This window comes from Eurypyga helias, unplaced genomic scaffold (genome assembly GCF_000690775.1).
Source record: "Eurypyga helias isolate BGI_N326 unplaced genomic scaffold, ASM69077v1 scaffold23783, whole genome shotgun sequence".
Classification (NCBI taxonomy): Eukaryota; Metazoa; Chordata; class Aves; order Eurypygiformes; family Eurypygidae; genus Eurypyga; species Eurypyga helias.
The window spans coordinates 91946-102901 of NW_010240987.1; the positions used below are offsets into that span (position 1 = coordinate 91946).

Below are 10956 nucleotides of genomic sequence, written 5' to 3' on the forward strand. Positions count from 1 at the left end.
TTCTGTTTCAGGGCTCTACTGTGGCTCGAGAAGCCAGTGACAAAGAAAAGGTATGGTGCATTTCTCTTTCTTTTTCAGTTGTCTAACTGCTAGCTAGTCTCAGGACAAACAAACATAACCAGTGCTGTTCTGTCCCTTTTCTTTATTTTCTGTCATATACTCCCCTCTTGAGTTCTACCTTATTCCCTCCTTTATCTTTCCTCTATTTTCTGCAGACCTTTGAATATTGGTTTGCAATGGTGTTGAGATTTCAGAGGTAAGTGAGCCAATCCTCTACCTCCTCCTTTTCCTTTCTTCTTCTTCAGGGCCTGCCCTGTGGTAGGAAAACATCAGGACTTTCTTCTCTTCTCTCCTGCTGCTTCATCTTCTTTCTCTTGCTCTTTAATACTGAGATTTATGGATACTCCATGTCAGTTAATGGAATGATGTGATATTGGCACCACTTCTAAAGTGAATGTAAAGATGAAACAAACTGAATTGTGAGATTCTTTGGGTATGTAAAGCTCATACAAGTGAGCAAACAATTGACAGTCTTAGATGTACATGAAGCTATAATGAGAGACAGTTTCCCTCAAATTCTAGGCTGAAACTTTCCTCTAACAGGAATTTGATCACTTTGTTTTTCTCCATCTCCTACTTCTGTTCATTTGGAAAATTTAATGTTCTCAAAATCAACATTTCTCTCAGATTTCTGTGAAATAGTCTGAAGGTGCTTTAGTAGAGGTTTGTCTAGAGATCCTACAGAGAATTGAAGGTGGAACAGTCTCCATCATCTATGACTTCTTAGATTGCCAGATTTGGGCGAAGTCTAGGAACCCATGACACTTGTTTTCTTAATTTTTTCAAACACATTCCTTCTGAATTAGCATAAGATCATTCAGCAGTTCACTTAAAAGACTTCATTTTGTGTTGTCCCCAAATTCCATTTAGATCATTTGTTTTTCCCCTAAGCATTAGTTGTACCATGCCTGCCTTTGAGTCTTCTACAGATCACACAAGTGCGCTGAAGAGTAAGGGGCATGCAGTAGCTGTCGGGCCAGTGCCAAAAATTCCTATCAACTAGAACACATCTAGAATCTCCCCTTTCATTTTGAGCTCTTCTATGAAAGAAATGTAAAAAAAAAAAAAAAAAAAAAACCAAAACCCCTTTAACCTGCTCCCCCAAATTATCCTTCTACTATTTTAAATCTCAGACATTATTTTCTTTTCAAAGGAATTTGATTTCTTGGAGACAGAACTACACTAAGCTTATTGGTGCTGCAAAAAGACGGTCTGAGGCTGTTCGAACAGCCTTCTGTTGCTCATCGTTCCCCTCAAACAGCAATGCATGCAGCGCAGCAGGGAAGCCACAAGCCTAACACTCAGAATAAACATTTCTAAGAAAAGGAATTAATTGGATAGACTTCAAGTCCACAGAGGGAACAACATTTTACAAATACAGTAAGAAAGACTTGTAGGGTTTCAAGCAAGGGAAAAATAATATTTTGCTTACTGCATGTCTTTTTGTCTAAGTTTTGGAGTCTGCTGTTTGATTTGAAAGGGGCAGAAGAATACATTACCACGTGTCTGTAGATGTTCAGAGCATTCATCGTCACTGTGATCTGAATCTCCTGCAGTAGGCACTAGAACTGCAGTGGTTTACTCATCTAAACTACTTAAGCGTTTCTAACGCACAGTTTTTAAGCTTAAATAAAAAGGGAGTTGTGTATTTATACGAATGGACAAAGAAAGTTTGCTCTTGACACTCTGAGCAGTACTAAACAGCTGCTATGGTGAGATGAATCTGTGCATGTGTGTGGCACTGATTTCAGGGCCTTGAGGACTGAGCGGAGGACACGAGTATGTAAATGGTCCATTAGTCGTAACTGCCAAGTGAGGGCCCTGTAACACGGTTTTTCAATTCAGTTTTCTCTTAAGTAGATGTCCCTATTTCAAACTTCTTGTTTATTGACTTCTGTGGGAATCTCAAGCCAATCTTTAAAGATGTCAAAATGTCTGGAAAATTTTAGCTTGGAAAAAAAAGGTATTTGAGCGAGTGCTCTGAAGAGGTTTTAGCATCTCCTGTATTAGAAGAAATCGCTCTGAATGATTAAACAAAACCAGACGATCTCAAATACTCAGCTGGTGTATTAACTTACTAGCTGATTTTTAGCTTGAGGTATGTTAAATCATCAATTTATTAATATCACCCTGAAATGACATTAATAATAATAGAATTCCAATTAATGGCAGCATTATTTAATTACTTATTATAAAGGTATCCGCTGCTATTCACATCTGAAAAACAGAAAAGTAATAAAATACAGGAAGCTTTTGGTGTTAAAATGTCTGGCAATGCTGTAGTTTTCAAATGGTCTTTTATGTAATTCATATTTAATTTCAAACGCCAATATTCAAGTAATCAAATGGTTTGGAGAATATCAAGCACAGTATGTTAGCTTTCTTTAAAGCTGTAGAAGTCAGAAAACTGAAGAGCAATTCTTTCAGTCACATTCTAATGCTGACTGCAAATTTTAGATCAATTACTTTGAAATATCAAACTTGGCTGAAATTATGTTCTTGAACCTTTTTCCTATTGAGCTACTCCTTTGTTATTTACTTATTTAATAAAGAAAAGGCAATTATGAAGAAAGATTTAATGGGCTGTAAAATAAGAAATCAGGGGAAAAAATGTATTTTTTTTCTACTTTAGTAGTGTAAAATGGTATTCAAACATGTTTTTTAAAATCAGGTTTAGGAAGAAAAGCTGGCTGGAATTACTTTGAGAATTTTACTTTTCTGTCGTATTTTCAGTTTATCTCCTGTTTGACTGTCTTCAGCTGTTTAATATCCTAACATACTGATGAGAAGCTCTGAAACTGTCATTTCAATATTTCGTGATAATCAGTGCAGAGACAAGCTCCATCCCTCAGATTCCACCTTAATGCAAATGAGAGGAATTGTGTATTATAAGTGATATTTTTAATAGTAAAAGCATCACTTTCTTGGAAACAAGTATCGTAACATACACTTACAGATGTATTGAATTTAAAAGGAACATAGTGTTTCAACAGTTGTCAAATTCTGACAGCTGCTCTTTTTTCTTCTTTTTTTTCTTTTTTTTAGAATCTTTATTTTCTCTTTATAGAATTTTTAGTTCTCTTTAGTTTTTAAATTTTATTACTTTAATGGTGGGTATTTTCTATTCATTCCTTGGCCGATTTTGCCCTCTTAAGTGAAACCAGAATAATGCATAACTCCCTTGCTGGTCTACCTGCTCACAATTACACTTTACAGTACCACATCAAATTGGCAGTTACAGCTGCGTGTACTTGCACTTACGAAGAACTTAGCATGTTGTTTGTGAGTGAGCAACCTAGAAGACAATTAGAAGAAGAAAAATAAAACCTAACTGAACTTGAAGCCCACCTTATTTCATCTTTCTTGAGCAATTTCATAGTTTATTATGGTTTTAAATTAATCTAAAACTGGTTGCATTGCCAATTGTGTGGTATGTGTTGTTTCATAACTAAGCATAAATGCAAAAAAATCACGGAAATACGTTTGAACAGAGGATTTTCTATCCAAGTTCCTTTGGGGTAAAAAAAATTGCTATAGTTGACAGCTATTTTGCATCTTAGTTAAATACCATGCAAAATACGTAGCTCTGATAAATAGATTGGAAGATGCTGCCAGATGTAACAAATCACTTCTTGGCATTACATTCTACATTATGTATTACAACATATAGTAATTAATTGATTTCTGATAGGACAATTATAGCTAAAGAAAGGATTTTAGTACAGGGGCATAGCAACAAGATTGCTTATTCGCAAATTTTTTCTTTTGATGTCAGATGGTAAAACTTCAGGGTAGATCATCCTAAAATCTGAACCATTTTTTCCTGCCATTTTAAAATTCTTATTTCAGAACATTTTTAACTTCTTTTAGTGATTTCAGTCTCCTTCCTATGCCAGTCTTGTACAACAGACATGTCAGTCATGTCTTCAGTTTTTCTGTGAAATGAATCCCAAGGCTGTATGTAAAGAGATGACAACTTCCAGAACATCACAGTGCAAGAATAGACATTCAGAGTTCAGATTCCTATTTCAGTATTTAGCCTTCAACCAACCACATTGTTGTTTTTCAGAACAAATCACTAGTTTGCCTTTTCTTTGTTTGGGTGGGGTTTTTTGTCTGTTTTCCATATGTTAAAAAAAAAAGGGGGGGGGGAACTTTGTCTTGCATTTTATATGTTGCATGTTCATTTTACCGCAGGAAGACATTAACCCTAGGGATAATTCTGGATGCATTTCCCTTAGCATTGAAAAGGCGCATAGTTACTATTTTGGTACGTGCTCAAATTCCTAATCCAACTACAAGGTCCTGCAGCTTTTGTTGTTCTATAAAAATGACTTACACTGGCTAAAACAGTTCCGGTGTTCCCTCTCAAACACCATTTTGGGGTTACAGCTCTATTTCCAGTGCCATTTACAGTCCTGTGATGGCAAGTGGAGCTGCAGACCCTCGTTTGGTTAGAAACCCCTGTCTAGGACAAGGCAAATTGTACAACAGAAGTTTGGACCTAGCTCCCATAACTACTGGAGGGAAGAAGCTGTGATCGTCAGACTTCCAAAGAGACCTCTAGTTATTCTTCCGTCATGTAAATGTAGTGATTCCAGATTTTTGATTCAGTTCAAAACCACTTTTGCCAAATTATTGCAAACAATATTTGGTGTAATATCCTTTTTTCAAAAATACTCTCTTCTATATATGCTGCTGAGCATAGTCAGTCTCAAGTTAGTCTAACCTACTTTTTTTTTTTTTTTTTTTTTAAAGTACATGTGAGTCCTTTGCTGTTAAAAGAAGCCCAGGCTGTGGAACTTCACTCTTCACAGATGTTTTATACCATTTTCAAAAGTTATAAATTGTAAGCACAATTTTGCCCTGATTAGCTGTGTGAATAACGTGACTCATGGCTCCTTCCAAACAATAAGACTGCTACGCAACCTCTCCTACAACCTAATCTTTGCCTTTGTTAGGTGAGAAATTGCTGCCAGATTGTTAAGACAGTCTTTTTCCTTTTTCAGTCCAAGATTTATTTTGAAACCTAACTGTCCTACAGCTGTTTGTGCGAGCTACTTCTAAAATGTCAGCATTAATGTTAGCCATGAGCATTATTTTTGGTCATGACACGCAAAAATCCCTTTAGAAAAATGAAAATTGCTAATCTTAGGATAGGATGCTGAATTGAGATTTGTTAAGGAATCTCCAAAAACTAGTTCCATGTTCATTTAGAAATAAAATTTCACCTGATTCTTATCTTACAAGAATTTTGTGTTTTTTCCAAATCAGTGTCAGTGGACTGTTTCACCACAATTTCAGTTTTTTCAGTCAGGGTTTACACATTCTGTCATCTTAGTCAAATGATACTTTATTGCTTTTCAGCCTTTTTAAATACAGTGAAATCTTCCTGCCACTAAAATTCTCTGTGACCATGGCAAACTTCGGAATGCAAACCTGAAGTGTGCAAATAACATGGGTTTTCTTAATAAATAAATACTTCATATTTTTAAAATCTATTGTGCCTTTATTGCATTAAGTAGGGGATTAAAAATTATGGAGATGGTTCAGAAAGAAAATCTATTATTAATTTAGTGGAAGTAGTTAGATGTTCATCTCCTGTGCAGCTCTTAAAATATTTAGTTCTTTAATGATAGTAGTATGTTCATTATAATGAATTACATTCTGGGAGAATCTTTTTCCAACAAGGATTTTGCTTCATTGGAAATATTTGAGACTTCATGAAAAATTAACCATATCAATTATTTCATTAAAGCAAAGTCTCAATTTTTTTCATTCACATAGTGTTTTAAACTGCCACAATGTGGTTTTCTTTGTTACTATTTGTTTTGGTGTGTAAGAAAAAAATGTACCTGTTAGGATTTTTCAATATGAACACATATATTATGGATTTTAAATAACTACAAGAGCTCCTCCTAGTCGCATATTTCATAGGTTTTAATTCCTGAATTCACAAATCAATTTTAAGACATTCATTTTAGTTAAAGTACTACTAGAATTGCTGCTAGTGCTGGCTGTCATTAGGAATATTTGGGACTGGAACAGTATCCTAGGGCTATTGAGCTTTAAAGAGAATTATATTGGCTAGCACACCAAAATAAAGTTTTGTCTGCTAACACCTGGAAAGAGGGAAGAGAATAGGCTGGGAGGCATCATACAAATCATGTGGTGAGGGCAACTGCTGGCATGTAGTGTTTGGTTTGGGTTTGTTTGGGTTTTTTAGGTTCAGTTTGTTATATAGAACCCACCGCTTTTATTTCTTCTTCCTTTTTGTTCACATGCCTTGGTACTGGTTTTTAATTTCTGCAGTTCTGCACTTGCCAGGCCTTCCCAGCTACAGTCGTTTTGGGTGAAGAAAAATGACCTCTGAGAAAAATCCTCAGAGGCATTATTGGGGATGGTGGGAGCCTGCACTGAGGCAGTGAAGAGTCTGCCTTTTGGAGAGAGCTGATTCACTGCCCCAAACGTCCTTGGAAGTACCCCATGGGTGTTACGATGGCAGGCAAGAAATGTGGCTCTGTCAGCTTTGCTCGCTCATGTTTATTAAAAATAGATTAGAGACAAGGTTAAAGTAGTGCGTGGCACCTGCACGACCGGCTTGCCAGCTCTAGCATCTTCCACAAAGACATTGCTTTTCATGCAAGTTGATTTTTACTGAAGATAGGACTGTCTTTGGTGCAAAGCGTGCTTCCCCCTCCCGCCGGGTCTGAGTGGCAGATGCTGTGCTGCACAGGAAGTCTGTGGCAGAGCCTACAGATGAACCTGCATCTCAGCTTCTTAACCACAAGCACATCCTTCCTCTTTACCCACTACCCAGCTTCAGACAGCATTAATAGGGTTTTTTTCCAGAGTTAATGGGTTTGTTTCACTTTACCCTCTGCCTGGATTAATAAATAATTTGGATATATGAAATGAAAAGATAATCTGGGGATTTTTCTTTTTTAGTAGCTTTGGGCTAGAAATGGAGGTTGGTTTTCTGCATTCTTTTCATTATTTTCTCATCCTAAATTAGTTCATCCAAATCTCTTCTGCACTCTTAAGCATCCCACGCACTGGATTCCATCCTCTGGTGTTGGCAACATCCCTGGATCTGCAGTCCCGCCCCTGCAGAATTAGTCCTCGTCCATGGAACAGTTCGCTCGACTGTGTATGCTAATCTCTACAGCTGTTAATCTGGAATGTTTATCTGATGTTTCCCCTACTCATTTTCATCCTAAACCAGTTATGAGTAGTCTAGAAAGAAAATTGATGCACACTGTGCTGGCATATTGTAGTAAACAATTTATTGTGAGCTTCAAGAAGTGTGACGTCATCTTTAAGTGAAGCAGCAGAGCACTGCAGGATGGCTCCTCCATGGAAGGGGTCTGGGATGGATGAGTAAGTTACAGCTCCATCTCAGCTGCTTGGGGTTTTTTCATTTTATTTTAAATTATAGGATCTCTATCAGAGGGTATTGTAATAGATCAGAATGTTCTTGGTGCAACACAATAATAATTCAGAGCAGCCAGACTAGGATGTTATTTTTTCTCCAGAGTTCATAGGTGTCAGAATGCAACGGATTTAACATGGATTCATAACTATTAAAATGTTACTAGTTGCTTCATTGGTTTTGAGCAGTAATTGGAAGAGAAGGGTCACTTTTCTGAACAAAAACAATATTGTGGCATCTTGAGCAATTCAAAAGTTCCAGGTCCAAAACATAAGTATGGGCAGTTGGGGAACTGAGCATTTCAGTCATTTCTGTGCACAGCCTAGCAGCGAAGAGAACTTTTGGCCACTGTGAAGATCTGTAAGGGCATTTCAGGGTCTACCGTGATGCTCACATTTTAATGCTGTGCTTTCCGATATGTACATGTTGGAGACGAGAAAAGAACCTCCGAGGTTCTTTTCCGTACTGTGTTGTAGGAAGAAAATAAACCTTGTGAAAAATACTGTCTCCAGTAAGGTTATAAGCAATGTCAGACTCGTTAAACTTACGGAGAACATTCCAGTAGGCTGATGTTAGCTGCCTTTTATTCCTAGTAGAAGAACTTTCAGATTAAGGGGAAATTGTTTTATTCAAGGTACCCATTAGTTCGTGGTCATTGAGGGTTGCAGCACTTGGCTGTTCTGCAACATTTTCTCTGTCAAAAACCTGTTCTTCCCTACTCTCTTTTAAAGGTGGGTGCAGGGAGAAAGGCTGTTCATTGCTGTTAATGGGCCCATCTTTTAAAAGCTCTGATTGGAGAAGCTACTCCTACTTCTAGTTTGCTTGGCCAAATACACCAAAGCAACTGCTTTTTTTTTTTTGTTGGCTTGCTAGGTTTTTTTTTTCTCAAGTAAACTTCCAGTCACTGCCCTCTGAAAAGAGCCCCTTTGAGGGGTCTTAGTACTGAAACCAATAGTTACTCTGCACTGGTCTTACAAAATTTTCTGTCTTTCCTTAACGCTGTTGCAAATTACTTCGTGGGAGAGTGAAAGATGAACATAATCAACTAATGCTCCAACATCAAGAATGTTTAATAACTTATTTAGAAGGCAGTGTTGTTCTTTGGCATTTACTGCTTCTAGGCAGCGTTACATAATTCATGTCCACTTTTTAAATAATTATTTGGTATGAGGCACTTAAAACCATTCACAATAGCTGTGTACAATGTGATCCAATCTGACTTCATCCATAAGATCGGATGCAAGCACTTTGTTATGAGGTACAGATTGCGTTTCAGCCTCACTTATTGCCAGTCACTTTGACAAATGACATCTTGGAAGAAGCGCGATGCAAACCAAGTTTCAATGCAAATCAAGTATTGGGTCAGAGATTTTTGTCTTAGCTACATTTGCTGCATGCCCAGTAAATGTATATCTGATAGGCTGTTTACAGGAGGGATAAACTAAGCTGATAGCTCCGTGTGTGCAGTTATGGAGAGCTGCATGGGATGGTGTTGCCTCTGCTTCCCCTTGGAGAGGTGGCTCAGCAGTGCCCTGTCGGGCACAGGGAAGCTCTGGAGGCTCCACTGCCAGCGGGGGTCCGCATCAGACCAGCAGCTTCACCGCACACCTATCTGTGATTCCGCTCTTACAGGACTTTTGGTTTATTTTAGGCCAAAGAGCTGCCGACGTTCAAAGACAATGATTTTATTAACGATGGCCAAAAGATTCATATTGATGAGAGCAACAAAAAGATGTTCCTTGAGAAACTCAAAAAGGATGTTGAGGTAAGAATGTGCCTGTTCAGTTATATGTGATTAAAATGTGTGGCAAATTACAGATAGCCCGGCAAATCGTACCTGTAATTCATTAATGAAAACTCATGTTTATAAGACTGTTTTAAGTGAAACACAATTTAAACTTTCAGGAGTTGATCACTACTTTTGCTGATGTGATAAACAGCTTGCTGCCGTAGCTGGTTGCCATGCATTGTCCCTGCCTTGACGATGTGATGTTAAAATGATGGTACTACTTAGTACTTAAGCACTTTACGAGCCTAGTACTTCCAAATGCCCCCGAGAGAGAGGTAAGTATGGTGAGTTGTATTTTACAGGTGGAGGTACACCAGAGCTGAGGCCATTCGCGGACTGTAGTTCGTAACAGAGAGTGTAGCGTCCCCTGCACCCAGCAGTGCAGGTTCTGTTTGTTTCATATTAATAATCCAGTTTTAACTCAGTATTGCAACAGTACAGTGTAATTTGTATATAGCAGTTGGACTCATTATCTTAATGTGATCTTCTCATATAAATTTGTAATTGGCTGAGTATCGTCAGTACTTCAGAGGAAAGTGTTAATATGGGAATTTAATGTAAAATGATATTGTAGCTGGTCTTGTTCAGCAAACAAAATTAATACTGCACTAACTAGTTCACACAGCTTGACTTTAGTTTTCATAATTGAAAATATTATCACTAAACACAGTATTTTGCAGTCCCTATACTCAGAACCTAAAATCTGTTTTCCTTGTTGGAAGAGACCTGATAACAATGTGTCTGTGACTTATTTATGTCAAATTGGCTCTGTGAATTGACTTGTCTAGTTCTTCAGATCTGTCTCGGTAGGTGCCCAAAACAAAATACTGTAACTTTAAAATTTATCCAAAACCTTGCTTTTGAGGAAACCTAATTACCCGTCATAATAATGATGAGAAATTTATGGTGATGATAATTATGAAAACATAAATATTTTGTGAAATATCAGTGTGTGTTTATTTTCTGTTTAAAATATTGCGCTGGAAAACTGCTCTACCAATGCCACAGCTCTAGAGATAAGTTTATTTGGGTTTTAAGTTTTGTGCTCTTTTAACATGTGCTTTAACATGTTGCTGACTAATGCTTTTAAGGTAAGTAGGTTGCAGACAAGATCCAAAGTATGTGCAATGAACACGGAAGAGACTCTGTTACCACAGAAAGTGGATTGCGTGCACTCTTCTACATCATTTACTGGATTGTTTATATAATGGCAGATTCCAGATCATGTCCTGAGAGGCTATTTTTTACAGCTTTGAAATTTGTACACAGCAGTGTTAAATATGTGTAAATCACTAGTGTGAAGTGATCTGGTACCTGATGTTAACAATGGCAAGCTGTTCTTTAACCTTGTTTTTCTTTTCTGGGTTCTTCCGCCCTTGTTAGATAACTCATAGTAGGCAGTTTGTACCCAATGTGTAAACACTCAGATTTCACTATGATGAGAAGAAATGCACAGCACTTAGTATATTATTATCTTATCACACAATATTTATAGTTAAACATATTATGTAGTAATATTCTAAACTGTATGACTTTATATCTGTTCTTGTTGCTCATTAAGTAATTTTTGTTACTGTATTTCTCTCATAGTCGTGTCTTGCATCCCCTTCCTGTGTTCAGACAAGTGGTGTTACTGCTGTTTCGGTGTCCTCTTGTCTGTTTTCCTGCCTCCTCA

General features: G+C 37.4%; 1 protein-coding gene across 1 annotated transcript in view; it reads left to right on the forward strand.

Moving 5' to 3' along the window:
• The window catches only part of LOC104507371 (phosphatidylinositol 5-phosphate 4-kinase type-2 alpha-like), a 39387-nt gene extending 30100 nt beyond the window's left edge, over positions 1-9287 (forward strand). The window contains exons 5-6 of the mRNA XM_010148620.1: positions 12-50; positions 9144-9287. Of these exons, the coding sequence (XP_010146922.1) occupies positions 12-50; positions 9144-9287 (183 nt within the window). The remainder of the gene's footprint in view (positions 1-11; positions 51-9143) is intronic.
• The last annotated feature ends 1669 nt before the right edge of the window (positions 9288-10956 follow it).